The following is a 23,302-nucleotide window of genomic DNA, read 5'->3' on the forward strand; positions in this document are numbered from 1 at the left end:
ACAATAATGGTCTTCAAAATGTTGGTTGTCTATTGCATTCCATCCTAGAGAGCATTGCTAAAGATATTTTAAGAAGGGCAACTTTTAGCTGACTGTTAGAGAGAAAATTCTTTTTTTTGTTCACATGAGCAGCTTTTTATTATAAAACAAAACAGGTCTGTCTCTGCAGGTGGAGAGAAATAGACTGACTGACTGACTTAGTGACTAACTGACTTGGATAGTCAAGGAGAACCTCACTGATAAGGAGCCATTTGAGCCAAGGCCTCAAGAGACCCATGTGAAATAGCGTGCAAAAACGAAACAGTAATCATCGCAGAAGATGCTATGTTGTTGGTTGTCTATCCAACATCCAGTTATTCCTTCCTTCTCTCTAAGAGAACCCATCTTCCCTTGCCAGAATGCAGCCATGTGATCAGGAGAAAGCTGGAACCCATCTCTATCCGTAGGGGTTGATCCCAATTAGTCTAAGCCAATAGTGGCCACCCAACCTCACTTACTAGTGACCGGTTCAGGAAGCCAGGTTTAAGCCAATCAATACGGGGAATTGCCCTGGTCACTGGTCCAGGGGTAGGCACATAAGCTAAGCTGGCCTAAGCAGATTTATATTTCTGTTTGGGAGAGGAGGTTTTTTCCTCTGTCCATGATGGATGTGACCAAGGAAGAATGTTGTCACAATTGCACACGACTTGGTGACACAGCCATCTCTGGACAATGAGGGAAGCCTGGAGACAGAGGCAATAAGAAGATGAGGGCAGAGCTGGGAGCACTGTAGGGAAAAGGAGTCAGAGCCCTGGTTATTCCATGCCTGGGGCCTGCCGCACTTCAAGACTCCACAATACGTGCAATGAAGAATCTCCCTATGTTTATGACAGTTCGAGTTTGGTTTTTTATTCCTTAGTGTTTAAAGGTTGTTGATTATGACAATAAAAATAATAGCAGCCAACATTTCTTGAGAATTACCTTGTGCCAGACACATTCTTTCTATTTGTAATTTTGTTTAATGTTCTTGACAATCTTATAAGGCAAATACACTATTGTCTTTATTTGTAAAACGTAAGTGATTTTGCTCAAGGTCATGTGTGTAGTAAGTGGCAGAACCAAATCTTTTTGTTTGTTTGAGACAAAGTCTCACTCTGTTCCCCAGGCTAGAATGCAGTGGCGTCATCACAGCTCAATGCATCCTCCAACTCCCGGGTTTGAGTGATTCTCCTGCCTCAGCCTCCCAAGTAGCTGGGACTAATAGGCGTGAGTCACCACGCCTGGCTAAGTTTTCTATTTTTGTAGAGATGGGGTCTCACCATGTTGATCAGGCTGGTCTTAAACTCCTGGACTCAAGTGATCCTCCTGCCTTAGCCTCCCTAGTCGCTGGGATTATAGGCATGAGGCACCCTGACTGGCAGAACCAAAATCTTTCAGAGCTCAGAGCCTGTGCTCTTAACCACTATGATGTTTCCATTGATAGATGAGGCAGAGGAAAAGAAAGAGGAAGGAGCTTGTGAAGAGGCCCACAGGAAGAGCAGGAGATGGTGATATTATTATTAATTTTATAATTATTTTTTGTTTTATTTTTTTTTTGGGACAGAATCTCGCTTTGTTGCCCAGGCTAGAGTGAGTGCCGTGGCGTCAGCCTAGCTCACAGCAACCTCAAACTCCTGGGCTTAAGCGATCCTACTGCCTCAGCCTCCCGAGTAGCTGGGACTACAGGCATGCGCCACCATGCCCGGCTAATTTTTTCTATATATATTTTAGTTGGCCAGATAATTTCTTTCTATTTTTAGTAGAGACGAGGTCTCGCTCTTGCTCAGGCTGGTCTCGAACTCCTGACCTTGAGCGATCCACCCGCCTCGGCCTCCCAGAGTGCTAGGATTACAGGCGTGAGCCACCGCGCCCAGCCTATAATTATTAATATATGGTCTTTTTCTCTCCACCTGGAATACCTCATCCCTGGGACACCTTTTCCCCATGCCCACTGCTCTGCCTAGGAACTTCTATTTGTTCTTCAAGAACTCGACTCAGATGTCACCTCCTCTGAGGAGCCTTCCCACATCCCGTCTCCCCAAACCTCCAACCCTCTGGAATCCCACAAAAGTTTGCTCAGATTTCTATTATAAGCCCAAGTTATTTTACAAAATGTTCATTTTCATACCTCCTCCTTGTACTAAATTCAGAACTCCTCGAGGGCAAGGACTATGTCTAATTATTCCTCGTGGTTCCAGTGCTTAGCTCCGCTCACTGTAGCTGCTCAGGAAAAGTGAGATTGAATGAATCAATCATCACACCTTGAGGACCCTCTGTCTTACCAGGTACCATGCCAGGAGTTGTAAAGTTAAAAAAATCAAGCCTTTGGCTCCTTAAATTTCATAAACAAATTGAGGATGTGTTCCTATCTTTCAATTCTACATTATAGAAACCCAACACAAACTAGCTTAAAAGGAAAAAAGAATGTGGGCAGTGGACAGAATTTATTTGTCCTAGGCAGATTACTTCTATTAATAGTTTCAGGAATAGCTGAATCTAAGATCCAAGGATTTCCAACAATGTTATCCTTGAGATTAGGTCTCTTTCTATAACCTGCTCTTGGGTGGCTTCATCCTCAGGAATTTTTTTTTCCCCATGTGAAAGCCCTTCACAGCTCCATGTTTACATCCAATTGCAGCGAAAATAGAGGTTTTTATGCCAATGGTCCTAGCAAAAGTCCCAGGAGTAATTCTCAGTGCTTTTAATTGAGTCACCCACCCTTCACCGAACCCGTTATAGTAACTCTGAATAGGCCTATGTCACATGCCTACCTCTGGATTTGGAAGTGGGGTTGAGCCCATCCAAATCATATGGATTAAAAGTGAGGGAAGGTTGTTCACCAGAGGAAAATCAAGTTGCTGTTACTAAAAGGGAGAGAAGATTTTAGGCAAGCAAAAACCAACACATGTCCTCCATAGAGGAGATGTCCTATACATCAGTGATTATACGGTAAGGCGAGGAGTGATGCCTGTCTTAAGTGCGTACAGCCAAAGATTAGGTAGGAGAAATGGATCACTTCAAGGACAGCTGTCTGCAAACACCTTCTAGGAGGAAGCCTAGGAACTAGGCCTTTTAGATAGGTAGGATTATGGTAGATGAAGGTGAGGAGGCCTTTCAGATCTGTGGAAAGGCATGAACAAAGGCAGGGAGGTAAGAATCCTTTGGAGGTTTTCCAAGTTTGCTGGGAACTTTTGGGAATTAAGTCTGGAACTTTGGTTGGGGGCCAGATCTATACATAGTCTAATAAGTACTAATCCTTCATGCAGATTTCTTCCATATATGATCTCAAAAAAGAGTAATTTTGGCAGGCACCAGGAGTAGGATTATTCTTCCCTTGTTACCAATGGGGCAAGTGAGGCCTAGTGCAAGAGATGCCTTCTGAGAGTTCACCCTCTTGTGTCCAGAGACAGAACAGCACAAGAAGCCCAGGACTGTGCCCCTCCCCTAGCCACAATAAAAATAAAATCTGGGATTGGAAATCACCAGGACAGCAGCTGTGGCTCAGCCCCAGGGCCAGCCTGAGGACACCTTTGGAGGAAGCTGTGGGAACAACCATATAGGCAGAAAGAAGGTATCTGACTAGCATAATGGCTAAGAGCAGAGAATGGAATCAGGCCTAGTTTTGAGTCTCAGTTTCATGAGTTAAGGTGTTACCTTGGGCAGATTATATAGCTTCTCTAAGCCTTAGTTTCCTCGTCTGTAAACAAGGTAAACAACAATACCACTCTTATAGGATGGTTCATGGGGTCTGAATGAAGTATTCCATATTAAGAACTTAGCACTCTCTTCCTGTCCGGTCTTCTCTTCCTTGTCTCATCTTGTCTGGTCTGGTCTCCTCTTCCTCACCTGGTCTCGTCTGGTCTAGTCTCCTCTTTCTCATCCAGTCTGGTCCTTTCTTCCTTGTCCGGTCTTGACTCCTCTTGCTCATCCGGTCTCATCTCCTCTTCCTCATCTGGTCTCCTCTTCCTGGAATTTTTGAATTCAGGTTTCTTTTCTTTTTTCTTTTTCTCCCTTTCTTTAAAAAAATCTATAGCTTTACAGCTGATGTTCTTTCTACTATTATTATACTGCTTTCTTTTAAAATTTTATTTTATTTTTAATTTTTTAATTGACAATAACTGTACATATTCATGGAGCACACAGTGATGTTTTGATACACATATAGTTATCAGATCAGGGTAATTAGCATTCCATCATCTCAAACATTTCTCATTTCTTTTTGTTGGGAACATTCAATATCCTTCTTCTAGCTATTTGTAACTATATATTATTGTTAACTATAGTCATCCTACAGTGCTATAGAACTGCAGTCCCCAACCCCTGGGCTGTAGACTGGTACCAGCCTGTGGCCTGTTAGGAGCCAGGCCACACAGCAGGAGGTGAGCGGCAGGGGAGTGGGTGAAGCTTCGTCTGTATTTACTCCCCATTACTTGCGTCACCACATAAGCTCCTCCTCCTGTCAGGGCAGTGGCAGCATTAGATTCTCATAGGAGCAAAACCCTACTGTAAACTGCGCATGCCAGGGTTCTAAGTTGCATGCTCTTTATGAGAATCTAATGCCTGATGATCTGAGGTGGAGCTGAGGCGGTGATGCTACCATTGGGGAGCAGCTGCAAATACAGATTATCATTAGCAGAGAGGTTCGACTGCACAATGAATGTAATGCACTTGCATCATCCCGAAACCACCCACCTCCACCCCCACCCGCACCCCCAGCCCCAGTCCATGGAAAAATTGTCTTCCATGAAACTGGTCCCTGGTGCCAAAAAGGTTGGGGACTGCTGATATAGAGCACTAGAAATTATTCCTCCTATCTAGCTGTAATTTTGTATCCTTTAACAAACCTCTCACTATCCTTCCCTTCCCCCTACCCTTCCCAGCCTTTGTATCCTCTGCTCTACTTTTTACTTCTATGAGATCAACTTTTTTTAGCTTCCACATATGGGTGTGAACATGGGATGTTTAACTTTCTGTGCCTAGCTTATTTTGCTTAACATAATGTTCTCTAGTTATATTCATGTTGCCATGAATGACAGGATTTCATTCTTTTTTTTTTTTTGACTGAATAGTATTCCATTGTGTATATAACTCATTTTCTTTATCTACCAGTGTGGGCTTGGTGTATTGGAGATGGAGCTCCAGTGCTGGAGAGGTGCCGTGGCTGCTGGCCTCCAGAGCAGGGCGCACTCCAGAGGTGGCTCTGGTCTCAGATGGCAGCACCTGCTGCAGCAGCTTGGCTTACAGGGGGTGGGTGGGAGTGGGAGTAGGGGGGTGCACACCTTGTGCTCCTAATCCAGAGCAGTGCAGCTGCGTGAATTCCCGGCAGCTCTCCAAACTGGGCTCAGGGCTTGCAAGGACTGTGGGTTCTCCTGGTGTGAGGACTGTAGCGGTTTTCTGGTAGGGATCTTCTGCTGACCTTTGCCCATAAAGGGAAGTCCCTTCTGACTGCAGGCAGATCCAATCTGGTCCTGGGAGAGGGAGCTGAAGAGGCTGGTGCCTCCCCACTGCCCTCCTCCTGCACTTCCAATCACCGCAGGTGCTCTCCGCTCCCCTGTGTCACCCCAGTCAAATCTTAGCTGTTTATTCATTGCTTTGGTCCTTTCTTTTGGAGTGGGGTGTGCGAATGCCAGGTGTCTCTAGTCAGCCGTCTTGCTGACGTCACCCTCTATACTTCCGTCTTTGTATATAGATGACTTCCTCATGTGCAAGGACTCTGTTTTCTGCTTTTTCCAAGATTCCTAAGAAAGTTCAGTATGAAACATTATGTATTTACTGACGAGTTTTTATTTAGCTTGGTGATTTTTCAGGTCAGATAAAAATTTTTTAAACAAAGAATCATTTGTTTATGAATGGTGATTTGCCTTCTCTCAGAAAAGTTTCAATCGCAGAAGTTTTGCCGCTTAAGTATCTCTTGAAGCTGGATATTCCCCTTCCTTTCCTGCAGATTTCTGATTGTCCCGCCTGACTCTATTTTTGGCTCCTCTCCACATTCTAACATAAGCATCCTTCTAAATCACACACTCTACCCCTTTCTTCAGCTCCCAGCATCTCTAGAGAATAATAACACGGCTCTTTAAATTGGTGCCCAAGGGTCTTCATAATCTGAGTTAGACATCTCTAGCTCTGTCTCTTGCTGTTTCCCCAGTAATATTAAGCCACTTTATCTCCTTAGACACCTTTCTATGAGCTTCTTCTGTGTCTCATATATACTTTCATATTTCATTTATCATTAGGAAGAATGTATGTAAGTGACATGTCGTATAAACCATGTATGTATTTGAAGGACAAAAATATTTAAACACTGTAATATTCCAAAATATACTTGTGTCTTTGTTTTGTTAATTTTGTGATTATTTTTTATGTCTGTCTTTTCCTGTAGACTTATAAAAGGCGTCATGACTCTCAGACTTACTCTCTAGATTATTCAATAATAAAGATTTAGATTTATTGACTGAGAGAATCAAAATGGGAGGAAAAACTATGAAAATAGATTCTATATTTGGTTCTATAGGTGGCTTGTGTCATGCCTAATATACCACTGTATACCTACTTGGTTTTCAAAAATAATTATTGAGTGAAATGCATTCGATGAATGTGTGTAAATCATATGCTTTATACAAATATGTATGTATTTGAATCACAAATTTTTTTTAGACCATAGCATTCCAAATATATGATTGTATTATTATAAACTTTTAGTTTGGCATTCCAAACTTAAAATGAATGGGAAATAACATGATGTCAGTTTATATTTAAAAAATTCCTGATATTTTGTTTCATGATTTTATTTTAGCAATTGTAGTGATTCACATTATTTCTTTTCAGTGATCCTCGATGCACCATCTTAATAGAGTAATATAGTTCAAATATTTACTTTTTTAACTGTATAGATTAATAAACTTCAGGAGGACTTAATGGGTATGTTGCACATAATTTACATAATATAGTAAGACAGAAAGTAACTAATTTTCTTATGGCTCTCTCAGTGGGGGGCTTTACTCACATATAATTATAGTACATAAAATTATTTTTATTATACTTTGTAATTACTTTGATTCAGTAACGGCAGAAGACTCTGCTTCTAGGTTTGTCTGTGGTTCTATGGGATGTGTCAGAAACAGAGGTACTATCTATGGTTTTTTGGGTTTTGGTTTCCCAAAGGTATCATTCACACAGTGGGTGAAGTATGTCCTGCAGTTTGGTGTGAAGGAGTTCATTCCTATTTTTTCTGCTATAGGGTAACTTGGAAACGTCTGTAGTTACCTAGGAGTGATACGAATGGGTCTAGGCATTATTCCTGACACTTGGGAGGAGCCACTAATATTCCCTGAGTTAATCGAGCAGGATCAGTCCCTAGGGATGGACTCAGAAATAATGAGAATGACTAATGAGAGCCACGTTATCCTAACATTCTCTCTACTACAATTATTTCCTCTAATTATAAATACTACCTGAGCCTCAGGTATAGATACTACCTGATGCTTAAGGTGTTAATACACACTGAAATAGGTTCCCCAGTTCTCTCAATTTCTGGTCAAGAGAGTCCACCAAAGACCTCCAATAAAACATATTATTGGAACTCAGACATAGATTTACAAAACAATAAACTATGAAAGGAATCATGGAAATCGTCTACACAATGTATGAACTTCAGATCTTCATACAACACCCATTACAAATGGTCATCTAGCATCTCCTTGAAATACCTGGAGTGGCCAAGAGTTTATTTCTACAAAAGGCAGGCCTTTCTCATTTTTCACAAGTCTCATTACTAGGTCTCTTTTGTTAGGTTATCCTAAATATACCTCCCTTTAACTTCCAACAAGCAGCCCTACTTCTGTTCTCTGGAACCACACACAGAAATCCAACATCACTTCCACATGTCTGTTCTTTCTGTGTTTGGAAATGGCTAGCACCTCACCTCGGTTTCTCCTGCTCTCTGTGTAGTTGTCTGCAGTTCCTTTAACAGTTCCTCTTATGATCCTAATCTAATTTAGGCAAGGACACCTATTTTCTCCTTCATTCTGAACACTTGTGTAATGCAGTCTAGGTGAAAATGAGTGTTTTGGTAATGATGACATAGTATTGATTCCTACTGAACTTGAACTCAACTAAAATTCTAGTTTGTCTTCTTTTGCATCACATTTTCTCTGATCATATACTTGAGTTGGTTTTACTTGGACCTAAACAGTAGTGCTTTTCATATTTTGATTTCACCTTGTTGGATTTAACCCATTAATTTTCAACCCTATTGATGTAGTTTTGGAATTTGATAGAGTCATTCATTATAGTAGTTATCCTTCCTTGCTTCATGTTATCTTTGCATTTGGGAAACATTGCCTCTGACTTCATCCAAGTCACTGACAAAAATACCGATCTGGTCAAGGCAAGAGCAAAGCAACAAAGAATTAGAGGCCCTTCTGTACTTAAACATTGATTAATTAACCAGCACACTTTGGTTGTAATCATTTAACTGAAATCATACTTATGAAACTCTGTATTAGCCAATGTATGTGTCTGTGGTACGAGGAATTAGAAAAGTGGTTGCTTTTGGTGCTGGGGGTGGGGAGGAATATCAGGAGAATTGACTGAAAGGGCACCAAGGTAGCCTTCTGGGGTAATGGCCATGTTCTCTCTCTGACGGGGCTGTGGTTTATACAGTATATGCCTTTGTGAGAACTGCTTAAACCTTTCATTTAAGATCTGCATCTCATTATAAGTAAGTTACATCTACATTATAAAACAGTATGTAAATTCATTTATCATGTTATTACCAGCTATTAAGAATTAAAGATCAGTTTTGCAAAGTAATTTTCTTTTTGGGGCTCAGAAGGAACACACAAATTAAAATCTTGAAGTTTGGAATATTGAAATGACTTTGTCAATATTTGACAGTGATGAAATCCAAAATAAGGTGCAGAACACAGCCACTGTTTTGTATGAATTGCTTTTTCAATTCTTTTTTTTGAATAATATTTTTTTATTGTGTGGGATAGAAAGTACTTTTCTTTTAAGTAGTCTACTTGATATTCAAAAAAAGATGGATAATAACATTACTACATTTTGGTTACGTGTTTTTGGCCGGTTTTTGTTTTGTTCTATTTCTAAGCCCTTGGAAACTTGGAATCTGTAAAACAGTACACTGTATTCAGTGAGTGTTTGTTTAGAATGAAGGAAATTAGGTATCATATTGTATGCTTTGTCCATTAAGTATTCTTTATAAATCACTCTTCTGAAGGACATCTCCTTTTAGAGGTGACATTGTGTGTCAGTCTTGCTGTATGAGCTACCATTATATGATGAAGCCATGTATTCATTAGTGAGGTGGTGACCACATGATGGAACATAATTAATTGGAGAAGAGGTGTTTTTCAGAGGTGCAGTGAAAGCATGCATGTGTCCTCTACTTTTCATTTTTAAAGTAATACCTCACAATTATACGGTACTTTTTCAAGAAACCAGAACATGTTTCATTAGGATTCAGATTCTGAACACAGGATTATACTTCTCTAATCTAAATCCTCCAGTTCATTCAAAGCCTACTTCAAAATTGTTTATCTTCAGTGAAGCTGTCCTTCATGCCCCTTACTCTAAGGTAATTTCTCTAATTAAAAAAAAAAATTCCTAAAAATTTTGTGTACTGTTCATGGTGTGCTATTACCATCTCATCTGCCTTGTACTTGTTCTTAATCTTTTTTTTATTAACACGTTTTATGTTTTCTTAACCATATTGTAAATTCTACTTCTCTTAGCTAGATGTCCTTGATATGGAGCCAGATGAACATTAGTTACTTTATGAATGCTTTCTGAACAAGGGCTGCCCATTAAATTAAATTGTGTAACATAAGCAAAATGCCACTAGTAGTGTGTGGCTCATCATATGTAATAAAAGCTGGTTGGGTAAGACCACTTGAGAATAATGTGAACAAATTCATTATATGATCAATAGTAATAACACATTTTCAGTACACAGTTTTAATTGGAATCCATCTTGAATTAATTTTTATGGTGGTGGGACATATGGATCCTGTTTCATTCTTCTGCATGTGGTTATCCAGTTTTCCCAGCACCATTTATTGATTAGGGCTTCTTTTTCCCAGTGTATATTGTTGTCTGCTTTCTCAAAGATCAGTTGGGTGTATGTGGATGGTTTTATATCTGGGTTCTCTGTTCTGTTCCATTGGTCTAAGTCTCTATTTTTGTGCCAATACCATGCTGTTACCATGTGGTAACCATGTGGTTACTATAGCCTTTTATTATAGTTTGAAGTTTGGTAATGTGATGCCTTTAGATTTTTTCTTTTTGCTTGAGATTGCTTTGGCTAGTCAGGCTCTTTTCTGGTTCCAAATGAAGCGTAGACTTATTTTTTCTAGCCATGTGCAATATGACATTGGTATTTTAACAGGGATTGCATTGAATATGTAAATCACTTTAGATAGTATGGACATTTTAACAATGTTGATTCTACTGATCCATGAGCATGATATGTTTTCCCATTTGTTTGTGTCATCTGAGATATCTTTCCTCAGTGCTTCATAGTTCTTTTTGTAGAGATATTTCACCTCCTTGGTTAAGTAAATTCCTAGGTATTTTATTTTCTTTGTAGCCATTGTGAATGGTATTGAGGCTTTGATTTGACTCTCAGCTTGGCTGTTATTGCTGTATAGAAATCGTACTGATTTGTATACATTGATTTTATAACCTGAGACTTTGCTAAATTTATTTATCAACTCCAAGAGTCTCTTGGTGGAGTGTGTGGGGTTTTCTAGATATAAGATCATATCATCAGCAAAAAGTGATGGTTTGATACTCTCTTTCCTAATTTGGATACCCTTTATTTCTTTCTCTTGCCTGATTTCTCTGGCTAGGGTTCTCAGCACTATGTTGAATAGAAGTGTGACAGTGGGCACCCTTGTCTTGTTACAGTTATTAGTGGGAGTGCTTTCAACTTTTCCCCATTCAGTATGATGTTGGCTGTGGGTCTGTCATATATGGCTTTTATAAACTTGAGATATGTTCCTCCTATGAATAGTTTGTTGAGGGTTTTTGTCATGAAAGGCTGCTGAATTTGTCAAATGCTTTTTCTGCATTTTCTGCATTTGAGATGATCATATGGTCTTTGTTTTTGCTTCTGTTTATGAGGTGAATTACATTTATTGATTTATGTATGTTGAACCATCCTTGCATTTCTTGATGAAGACCACTTGGTCATGGTGGATTATTTTTTTGATGTAATGTTGGATTTGGTTTGCTAGTATTTTATTGAGGATTTTTACATCTCTATTCATAAGGCATATTGGTCTATAGTTTTCTTTTTTTGTTATGTTCCTTCCTGGCTTTGGTATCAAGGTGATACTGGGTTCATAGAATGAATTGGGGAGGATTCTCTCTTTCTAGACGTTATGGTAATTTCTGCAGTATGGGTACCAGCTCTTCTTTGTAGGTCTGGTAAAATTTGGCTGTGAATCCATCTGGTCTGGGGCTTGTTTTTGTTAGAAGATTTTTGATTACCGCTTCAATCTCACTGTTCATTATTAGTCTATTCAGGAGTTTTGTTTCTTCCTGGTTGAGTCTTTGAAGGTTGTGTGTTTTCAAGAATTTGTCCATTTCCTCTGTGTTTTCAAGTTTTGTACATAGAGATTTTCATAGTATTCACAGATGATATTTTATATTTCCATGGTGTCAGTTGTAATATCTCCTTTTTATTCATGATTGATCTAATTTGGGTCCTTTCCCTTCAATTCCTGGTTAATCTAGCAAGAGGTCTATCAATTTTATTTATCTTTTCAAAGAACCAACTTTTTGTTTCATTGATCCTGTTTTATTTTTTTCTATTTTATTTAGTTCTGCTCTGACCTTAGTTATTTCTTTTCTTCTGCTGGCTTTAGGTTTGGTTTACTCTTCCTTCCTTCTCTAGTTACTTGAGATGTGTCATTAGATTATTAATTTGTGATTTTTCTGTCTTTTTGATGTAGGCATTTAAGGCTATGAATTTTCCCCTTATGACTGCTTTTGCTGAATCCCGTAGATTTTGATAATATGTGTCCCTTTTGTCATTCAGAATTAAATCAAAATGGATAAAAGAGTTAAATGTCAGGCATGAAACCATAAGAATTCTAGATGAAAATGTAGGAAAAACTCTTGTAGATATTAGCGTACACAAAGAATTTATGAAAAAGACTCCAGTGGCAATCACAGCAACAACAATAATAAACAAATGGGACTTGATTAAATTAAAAAGCTTCTGTACAGCTAAGGAAATAATCAATAGAGCAAATAAGATAACCTGCAGAATGGGAGAAAATATTTGTAAGCTATACATCCAATAAAGGGCTAATAACCAGGATCTACAAAGAACTCAAGGAAATCAGCAAGAAGAAAACAACCCCATTTAAAAGTGGGCACAAGACATGAACAGAACCTTTTCAAAAGAAGATAGACAAATGACCAATAAACATATGAAAAAATGCTCAGCATCACTAAACATCAGGGAAATGAAAACTAAAACCACAATGAGATGTCACCTCACCTGTGTTAGAATGGCTTTTATTAAAAAGTCCCAAAACAATACATGCTGATGTGGATGCAGAGAGAAAGGAATGCTTATACACTGTTGGTGGGACTGCAAATTAGCACAGCCTATATGGAAAACAGTATGAAGATTCCTCAAAGAACTAAAAGTAGACCTATCATTTGATTTAGCAATTCTACTACTGTGTATTTACCCAAAGGAAAAGAAGTCATTTTATCAAAAAGACTCCTGCACCCGAATGTTTACTGCAGCGCAATTCACAATTGCAAGGACGTGGAATCAACCCGAGTGCCCATCAGTTCATGAGTGGATTAACAAAATGTGGTATATGTATACCATGGAATGCTACTCTGTCATAAAGAAAGACAAATTAACGCCTTTTGCAACAATTTGAATGGAACTGGCGACCATTATCCTAAGTGAAGTGTCTGCAGAATGGAAAAACAAACACCCACATGTACTCACTATTAAACTGGAACTAACCAGTGGGCACACATGTGCACAGACTCAGTGAAAATCAAGCATTGGGGAGGGGGAAGGAGGATATGGATGAAAACCTACCTATAGGGTGCAGTGAACACTATCTGGGTGATGGGCACACTTAAAGCCCCAACTCAAGCATTACAAGAGTGATCCGTGTAACCAAAAACATTTGTATTCCTATAATACTTTGAAATTTAAAAAAATACAAAAAAGGGTAAAAAATAATTGGAATTTTTTTCTTTCTGTAATTATATTTGATGGACTTTCTGAGCTCTAGTAGAAAATTGTTTGGAATTATAAGGTCTATTACTGAAGCAACATGGTGTGGGGAAAAAAGATTCTCGGTGACATCAGTTGACTTGTATTTGAGACTTGGCCACTTTCTGGCTATGTAAAGTGGGTGGGTCCTCTAACCCCCACCCTGCTGTGAGGATCAGTCAAGGTTAAGGCTGTATGTGGCCTGTAAAGTACATGTAGTGTGACATGCCCTTGATAGAGGCAGGTTTCACTATTTTCCCTTATCTTATTGGTATCCATTTTATTTATTTTTCTTTTCCTTTTAATAAATATGTTTTTAAGTAACATGAAGTTATATGTGCTTTTTGAAAAAACCTGGAGGGTACAAATGACAGCAACAAAAACTGAACTGGAAGGATGGAGTACCTTTAATGTAATCAGATCCATTTTTATACAAAGCTTATCTTTAAAAAGTCATTCCCTGCTTAATAGTTTATTTATCCAATTTTTTTTCTTCCATTCATGCATATATTTAATAAACATTCATTAGGTGAGTGCTATGCATCAGGCACTATTCCAGATGATAGAAATAGAGCAGCAAACCAGGCATAATACCTGTCTTCATAGAACTTAGGTTCTTTTATTTTGCTGGGGAGAGGGAATACAATAAATACATAAACAAATGTATAACATGTTGTGAGAGAGTGCTAAACCATGACCAAAACATAAAGTGAGTAGGTGCATGGATGGAGAGCGATGGCAGTTCTTCTTGGAGAGGGTGGCCAGAAGAGATCTACCTGAAGAGCTGACCTTGCATCACCAATCAGAAAGCAGTGAGGGAGCAAGCCATGTCACCATGGGGGCCAAGGGAATGCCAGGCAGAGGGATAGCAAGTTCCCTCCAGGGACTTGGAGTATATGGAATTAAAACCCTATGTAAACTAGATATCTAGCTCTCCAAAACACTGTGATCTAACTTGGAACTGGGAGTGCTGGTTATCTAATTGTCTTCTAAGGGTGTTCAGTCTTGATCTTCCATTTAATCCAGGTTGGTAGCATGTTACCTATTACTCTATTATCACTACCTTAATGAAGACTTTGATCTTATGTTAATGTTTTTGTTTTCTTTGCATATGGAAAAGTCTTGTTTTAACCCAGCCTCTCAGCCACTGGGAGGAAGCACTGTTCCAGAGAATGTTTGAAATAGATAACTGCTCTAGTTCTAGAGATGTAGGTGTTTTCCAGTAAGTGGAGGTTTATAAGGAGCTGCTAAGCTGGGATGGGAACTAGGAAGCCTTCCTGAGTCATGTCTTTATAGTTTAACATCATTCTGTTTCAAATGAATTATTATAACAGCAGATGCATTTATTCAATCCCAACTATAAAATATATTTCAGGGAAAATAACAATCGTTTTGAATTATCCATTTTTGGCTTCTATTATTATAAAACATTGAGCTGACTTTACTTGTCACAGAACAATTAAATTACTGTGAATGATTATTCCCAGAATTCTTCTAATCAAATATGTCTATTATCTCTTATAAATGCTAAGAATGTTTCAGAAATGTCTATATGAAATCTAAACAACAGAAAAATTCAAATTATCATTTTTTTGTGTTTATAAAGAGTTTCTAATAGGCTAGTAAAGATGAAAATAAAATAAATACCAACAGACTTAAGATAAATTTCAGTTGATTCTGTTAAATTCTTATACCTTGTATAGATCCTATTAATGATTTGTGAACCCAGTTGTGTGATCCCACAATAAATTGACTTCTGAATAGGGAAAAATTAAATTATGGTCAACACAGCTTTAGTGTTACATAAATTCCTTGTTGCTTTTCACTTCCTTGAAATTGATAATAGAAACTTGGCTCATTGAAACAATCAAAGAAACAAAGCAGTGTATTCCTAAACCATTCCCAGTCACCACTCCCAGTATGCATTTGCTATACCTGTCTTACTTTTGGATTTTTCTATTGAGGGAAGAATTAGAGTTAGTAAAAATATCTATACAATCATATAATAAAAGAACCTGAAAAGTCCATGTGCCATTCTTTCTAAGTAATTCCTTCCTTCTTACTTTTGACTTGTGACTCCCATTTTTCCAAATCATCTCAATACACTTTATACATAAGTCTAAACCCTGGCTTCTGGGTTAATATAAAAAACATAGAAAAGCTACATTTGTAGGGATTAGATTGTTCAAAGAATTTTATTATACTAATAGTACAGTAGCCTTTTCACTGAAAATATTTTAGTCAACATTAATGAATTATGCTTGAGAAGAGAAAGATTTCTTGTTTTGCAGTGTTGAGGACTGATTATCTCTGATTTATCCCAATAGTCTAGAGTTAGAATTCTTCTGAGGAAAAATGGATACCGCAAGTTTTACACGTCTGTGATTTATGTAGTGTTTGACTTTATATTTTTTGAGTTACAATAGTTCACAATTTAAGCACTTCTCATCACCACCAAGCAAATTGAGAAAATATAGCATCTTTTAATTTGAGCCCTCTGAGTTGGCTATACATGGAAATGTCAGGACAGTTTTGTGACGACCATGTGCCACAGGCATCTGAGGATGTGGTACAAATGGATGAACCCCTCGGTTTCATTGACAACATGTGTTACATGCTATTATGGTTCTGGCCTCTAGATTTTAATTTCTTGGTGACAGGATCTATATTTGGGGGAAAGAATTGTCTGGGCTAACTTTCTGTGTAAGAATCATTTGGATTAAATGATTATTTTCCATGCAAATCTAAATAAGATGCAGACACCGCGGGTGCCAAGGATTTCTGTGTGGATAAGGGATAAGAATAACAAACGAGGCTGTTCTATGTTAGTGGTGAGAAAGCATCTCTTGGAGGCTAACACATACACATACTCAAATCAAGCCTTGGATAAATGTAGTGGTTGAACTTCGACAGCTCAAAACCATTGCCAACAACCAGATGTGCAACCCTGCAATCCATGTAGCAAACAGTGGGAGAGATTTGGATATACTCAATTGCTCTGATGGTTGGAGAACCACAGACAATGAAGCATTCTGCCTCGAGGTTGTTCTGATAGAAGAAAGGGGTCTGTCTCAAATCCTTCTGCCTCAACTTTGTCTAAACTTGGAAATTACCTTGATGTATATTTTTTTCTTATCCTCTTTTTAGGCTTATGTATGTAGCAGTATAGTAAAAGGTCTCAGACCTTCAAAATGAAAACTCCAGTTAATTTCTGCCTGGAATATGCTGCTTTAGAAAAAATGTTATTTTTTTGTGTACTGTGAGATTTGTACTATTGGAACACCATCCTCTTTACTTACACTGATTTCCTGTATAGATAAGAGAATGCATTTTAAAAGGCATTTCATCTTTTGTGCAATACAACGTACAAATAATAGTGGTTACCAGTGGCTTGATGATAATTCTGGTCAGGACCATCCAGATTCTGAGTCATCTTTTAAATATTTTCTTTTCCTTTATTTGTTTGCCTTTCAGTCCTGTAGGTATTCCCGCAATTTATATTCTTCTCTTAGAGCTGAGAGTTTTATCTCATCCCAGCTTATTTCCATTTCCCTTTCTCTTGGTTTACGCCCTGAGACACTTAGGGAAAGGAACATTTTTTGCTGGATTCTTAGGCCTTTGCCTGAGGCAAAGCTTCATGAACACCCACGAAGCAAAGACCACAGTTGAGAAAGGAAAGTAGATAATAATGCTTTGGGATCTTTGTTGCTTATTGAAGGAACTTAGAAGTGAGAAACAGCAGTCAGGCCGGAGTCTGCACATTGTTGTAGTGTCAGGAGGATCCTTTAATACAACTATTTTTGGTCCGTGTAAGGATCGTGCAATTTTATCCGCAAACAAGAAGCCAAACTCAGAAGACTCAGAGAACGATCCCTCCTTGAAAATAATCATGTTTGTCACTAGCTTGTTTTTGTAATTACCTCAAACATTATTGCTTTTTGTGGATTTGGAATAATGGTTTTCTATTCAAGGTGGATGAAGTCATAGTGAGCATATTGGCTAATACATGCTTCTTCCACAGATGAAACTTTCATTTTCTTAATGTAAAGTTGTAATGATCCTCCTCACCAGCTCTTTTTATAAGTCTTGTGAAAGGAAAATTAAAAAGTCCTTGGTTTGAGGATAGGATTACAATGCTAGAATTCAGCATCTCCATGTTTTTATGCCATCTTGTTTACCCACTTGCAACTCACTTTATCGTCTCGATTAATAACCTTTCATTTGCATTATTGTAAAAGTTAGGGCCTATTGGTGTGTTAGTTGGTAACACATACTATGGAATTAAACTTCCATTTTTAAAAGCTGCCATCTTGAAATGTGTCTGCAATATCTTAACTTTATGTACAAAGAAAGAGCCAGAGCAGTGCTGATGCTATTCTTTCCTCTCTTTAATACTTTGCCTGTCTAGTTTTCAGTCTGGTTGTGACCAGCTGAATAGTACAGCAACGTGTCTTCAGGTGTTGTGTGGGTTGACTGATGGCCTTGTCTCACGGCAGGGAACAATGTCATGAGGACCATCCACGGGGTGGGAGAGATGATGACCCAGATGGTGCTCAGTAGAGGCTCCATCTTCCCCATGAGCGTGCCGGACGTGCAGCCCAGCATCCTCCCGAGCAAGCAAGGCGGCCCCGCTGAGCACGAGGACGTGACCGTGATGGACACTAAGCTGAAGATTATTGAGATCTTGCAGGTGTGTTGCATAATAGACACTAAGTGACAAAGACATAATTTTGCTCATTGGTTTAAATTCTTACACGTTTTGTCCAAATCACTAAGTAAATATTCTGAAATCCTATTGATCTAATTTTATTTCTTTAAAGTTAATGGCAAGCCTGGTAAGAAATCTCACACAGACACTGTTAACATATGAATCACATTTATTCATTTTCACTGAATATACTAATGATAATATCTAACAAGTGTGGGATGATTTGAGGTTGATGAAACTGCTTTCATATGTATTTTTTTTCACATAGTATTGACCCTGATTGAATTTTACCTTCATTTAGGAAGGATTTCAGAGCAGGCAAAGTTAATGATTAAATTCCAACACATTTTCCTATTTTTAACAGAATCACACATATGATTCCATGTATCCAGATTTATTGTTATAGCAAGAATCTCAAATAAAATTTTATTTATTATTTAAAACGTTATTAATTATTGGTTTTAGTATTTTATATGTGACTATCTCTCTTTGTGTTTTTGTTTCTAGGAGACTAGGAATAATTTAAAAATATAACCTAGTCTAATACCTAGGTCTATGAATTTAAAGGAGATAAATTATTGTTTCATGCCCACTGGTTTATTGAATAAACTTTTCATTACTGTAGCTGTGAATTCTTAGTGCTTTTTTTTTAAGTTTGGAAGGCAGTTTTATGATACCTTAATTATAGTATTTATTCCAGATTTGGAGAATGGAGTTTGTAGTTTTCAAGTATCTATTAAAATTCTGGATACAGTTTATTATGTCTTTCATCATAATTTAATGTATACTGAGCTACCAGAAGTGGGTTAGTAGTCCTGGAAAGGTCTGTACATTTTTCATTTAAAGTAATTAGATTTATAATCATAAAAGGTTTCACAGTTCCTCTAGGAATTACAAAGGCTGAATCCTGAGAAATATTGGCAGGCGTCCCAACACTGTGTTCGTGACCCTGAAAAATCACTTTAAGTTTTCCTCTTCTTAAACTGAGAAAGGTAGCAGTCACCTGACCCGTGGACCTAATGAGCCCCCAGCTTAACATCCTCCTACCCATGGGACAACCTCTAAAATATATGACCTCATTTTAGCCCACAGTTACAGAAAAGGAGAATTAAAAAAAAAAAAAAAACAATCTCAAACAGCTAAGAAATGATGAGATGGAGATTCTGTGGCACAGCAGTCTAGGGCTGATTCATTTTTGCTGCCTCTTTTGGGATCTTTATATGTTCTCCTTGAACCTCTGTTTGCTCTCTGATTTTTGTGTCCCTGTGTCTGGGTCAGCTTCACCGTGCCCGTGTGCTGCTCTTGGATGTGTTTCTTTCTTGGAACGTCTCTTCAAGAATTTCTTTGTAGCCACACTCCTTGGCAGGTCTTCTGCTTGCTGCCAGCTCTTCTCTTTCTGGGTCTTCTTCTCTTATTCCCATCACTTTGTGTGTCTCTTTCAGTCTCTCTTTTGATTTCTCTCTCTCTTGCTCTCTGGCCCTCTCCCAACTCTTTCTCTGCCCTAGTTTTTATCCTTCCCTTTCCTCCTTTCCATCTACTTCCCATTTGTTTCTCATAATTGGGCATATTAGAGAGTAAAAGTTTTTATTTTGGTTATATTTATGGAATGCAACTTTATGTTTCCTCATCTTTAAGGAAAAGTTAACAAGCGTTTTAGATGCCACCGAATGCCAATTTCCCTAAAACTAGGGTGACCATATGCTTACTGTCAAATGAGAGTGGTTTGAGAATGTAGGTGGTGCCGTTCGTAGTTATGCTGAGACAAAAGGCTAACCTGGGCCTCTCTCAGGCAAACTGGGGTGGAAGGTAGCTATGTAAAAACCACGCCTCTGGTCTGTAGCACATCCTGATTTTTCCTCCTCTCATCTCCTTTAAATTTAGAAGACACGATTTAGCCCTCAATATTTTCCTAATTATGTTAACAATGCTATATTTTGTTTCCCATCCCTATTATCGGCTTCTTGAGGGCAGTGGGCTTGAAGTGTTTGTATTCCCTGTGGCGCCTAGCAGAGTATTGGATCTTTAGTTTATGTCCATGTGTCAGTTGATGAGAACACCGACAAGACCACAAACCTAAGGGAACACAAACACTGATGAGGAAAATCTGTGGTATATAGTTGCTATTATTTCAGCTGTCCCCTTAGGGCCTGGCTCCAGGACTGATCATGATATAGCTGGAGTGAGTACTGTTGTAGCTGATTTCTTGACCTTTCTGTGCAAGAATGAGGGTCACAGCTCCATCAGTCTCCTCCCAGAGCCAATGGCAGCTCTGCAGAGTGCTCAGTGAAATTCCATCATCATTGTCTCTATCTGCAAACCCCATACAATACCTCTACCTGGAATAATCAGAGAGCAATCACAGGGAGTCAAATTTTCTTTACAAAAATTGCTTTGAGATTTTACTGACATTGGCTAATGGAAATGCATCCCTTTCCTTAGTCATAAGGCTGATAAACATATAGGCAACTGAAGTATTAGGGTTTACAAATAAAGTTTCTAACTAGTTCATTTGAAATGTTGATAGTTATATTGTTGTTGGTGTCATGTGTAACGAATTGCCTTTTAAAAAACTGTGCTAATGGAAGAAAATTATGTTGTTTTTAATGGTCCTTATAGTTTATCCTGAGTGTCAGACTAGATTATAGGATCTCATATATGCTATCAATATATAAGAAGGAGTTTGGCGAGGACAACGACAATGCTGAGACGTCTGCCAATGGCTCTCCAGATACTTTACTACCATCAGGTGACAATATTTACTCTTTCTATTTTGTTTTTCTGAGAACTTGAAAGTACCTTTCATATTTTAAAACATAATCATACTTTTATGAGACAAAAATGGAGACATAATCTCTACTAAAGATGTGAAAGAACTGAGACAGAGCATTAAATAACTCGCCTAGAATGGTGGGGAGGATGTTTGCTGTTGTTTGGGGCCAAGTCCTATGAATGCCTTTTCTTTTGTAATCTTCACAACTCTATGAGGTTGAGATACTGTTTATTGTGCCATTTTACAGATGAGAAAACCAAGGTCAGAGGAGTTAATTTACTTGCTAATGGTCATTAGACCATTAGTTCCTAGCAAAAGTAGAGGAACAGGGATTCCCTCTGAGGTCTCTCCAACTCCAGAGTCTAAATCTTTTAAGCATTGTGCTGTTTTGGTGAAAACTCAGGAGAAATTTTTCTGCCTGAATCAAAGAGCAGTGTGTGAAATGCAGTTGTCAGAAGGAAAAGTGTTTTATAGGGAAGCCATCACCCGATCCAAGAATAAAGACATGGCATTCCCCAGAGGCCTATATGTGTTGTTGGTTTCATTGTGTGTGTGTGTGTGTGTGTGTGTGTGTGTGTGTTTTACTTTGTATGGTTATAAACTAGAACTATATTTTAATTTTCAGATTTAAATAGTATGAGAATGACGCCACTCTATCTCTGAGTGTTGGAGCATAACCACAAAAGAGTACACAAATGATTACAAAAATATTGTGACTATAGAAAGGACTTTTGGAAAACCAAAAAAATATTTAATTACCACTTTCCTGGATAGGTCAGGCAGGTCATGGCAGGCTGGAAACTTCATCTTGTTCAAAATTTAGCCAGTGAACAAAATTCTTTTTCTGAGGATAGGATTTCTACACCCATGTGAAACTTTCTTCTAATCACAACCACTGTGATAACCTTAGGAACTCTCCTCTTCTTTGTCTGTCAATCAATTAAGAATGACGCAGTGATTGTAAGTGTGTAGTTAAAATGGTTGCTAGACCAAATGTCCTGCTGTCTGAATCCTTAGCACCATCCAGAAGGCAGCGTGCCTCTGGAGATGGAGTTCAGCTTGCCTAAGCGAGAAGTCACTTCTGGCACATTTGCAACAGTGTTGTTTTTCTGCTTCCCAGAAGTGTAGAACCCCAAAGGGCTATTTCCAGGAATGATATGGCAGAACCAGAAAGTCTTGCTGGCGGATTGCGTTGACAGTAGCATAAAAATTATTGGCTCCCAGAAGCCAGACTTCTGGAAACATGAGCTTTAAGTGTCAGTAAAGTAGCTGAGGGAAAGAAAGTCTAGGGGCACCCCAGAAAACACTTTCTCTCTGGTTTACCTGCTCTCTTTTCATTGTTTGTGTCTGTGAAGGACAGCTTTCTAGGGAAAACTGTTTTCCCCTTTTTATGTCTTGCCCTGTTTTCTTTTTATGCTATGGGGATGAGAAATAAATAGTACATTTATCATTTAAACGTGTTATCTTAAGAAAGGTGTCTTTAAAATGTTAATGGTGAGGGACAGTAAGGAATCATGGTTGGTTTACATAGGAAAAAACACCCTGTCCTACAAAGAAAAGGGATGGAGTTTTAGTCATATTAAAAGTTAGGCAAAAAGACCATGTTGTTTGGAAACAGCATTTTGCAACAAGGCTGATTGTATGTATATTTTGATTCTTTAAAAAACTATTTTTCCGTGTTGTCACGCATTTAAATCATATGTATAATTTAAAGTATACATGCATACACTTATACAGATAAGAGGCACTTTTTAAATGGCGCTTTCTGAATTTTTAAATATATCTTTGACTACAGCAATATATTAGTTTAAAACATAATTTACATTGAAAAATTTACATTGCTGTCTAAGTGGAATTATGTTGTGATTTTTTTAACTGTTAATTGAATTGGTAGAGTCAAGGAATTAAGACAAAAATATGAATATTGTGGCTCCTAATTAAAATAAGATAAAGAATAGATTTTACCATTTGTCTTTGCAGCTATTGTTCCTGATATAGATGAAATTGCAGCACAGGCAGAAACTATGTTTGCTGGAAGGTATAGTAACATTTATAAGATTTTACTTAGAATTTTATTGATACTTTGTTATTACTCATTTTCCTATATCTATTTATTTTTAGACGCTCTATTGTTGCTAACATAATTTCTGCCAGAAATGGAACTGCTAATTTACTCTAGAGGAGAAAGCAAAGGTTTTCTTTAGGTCAGGTAAAAAAAGGGAAAAGAAAACTGAGATCAGTGCATTGAACTTTTCTCTGAATTCTCTGCTTCTCTTTCTTCAAATAATGACAGTCCAAGAATGCCCTTTAACTCCCCTGGTATAAATATTACTGCATCTTGTAAAACATTGCTTCTTTGAATCCTAGATATTTGAGGCCAGAAAGTAACTTCTTTAATTTTATCATTAACTTTATGTGTGAGAAATAAAGCTATTTTCTGCCAATTGGAAATATCCATAATTAAAGAAAACAAAATACCTTTGGTCTGACTACCTTCCTTTGCTATCAGGAACCCCGCCATTTATTGTTTTCA

At 38.0% G+C, this 23,302-nt stretch overlaps 1 protein-coding gene across 2 annotated transcripts in view; it reads left to right on the plus strand.

Moving 5' to 3' along the window:
* The window catches only part of ITPR2 (inositol 1,4,5-trisphosphate receptor type 2), a 461,522-nt gene that overhangs the window by 162,929 nt on the left and 275,291 nt on the right, over positions 1-23,302 (plus strand). For both annotated transcript variants that reach the window (XM_045554169.1, XM_045554170.1), the window contains exons 22-24: positions 17,788-17,981; positions 20,616-20,745; positions 22,750-22,807. In XM_045554169.1, the coding sequence (XP_045410125.1) occupies positions 17,788-17,981; positions 20,616-20,745; positions 22,750-22,807 (382 nt within the window). The remainder of the gene's footprint in view (positions 1-17,787; positions 17,982-20,615; positions 20,746-22,749; positions 22,808-23,302) is intronic.

The sequence above is a fragment of the Lemur catta genome, chromosome 6 (assembly GCF_020740605.2).
Source record: "Lemur catta isolate mLemCat1 chromosome 6, mLemCat1.pri, whole genome shotgun sequence".
Taxonomy (NCBI): domain Eukaryota; kingdom Metazoa; phylum Chordata; class Mammalia; order Primates; family Lemuridae; genus Lemur; species Lemur catta.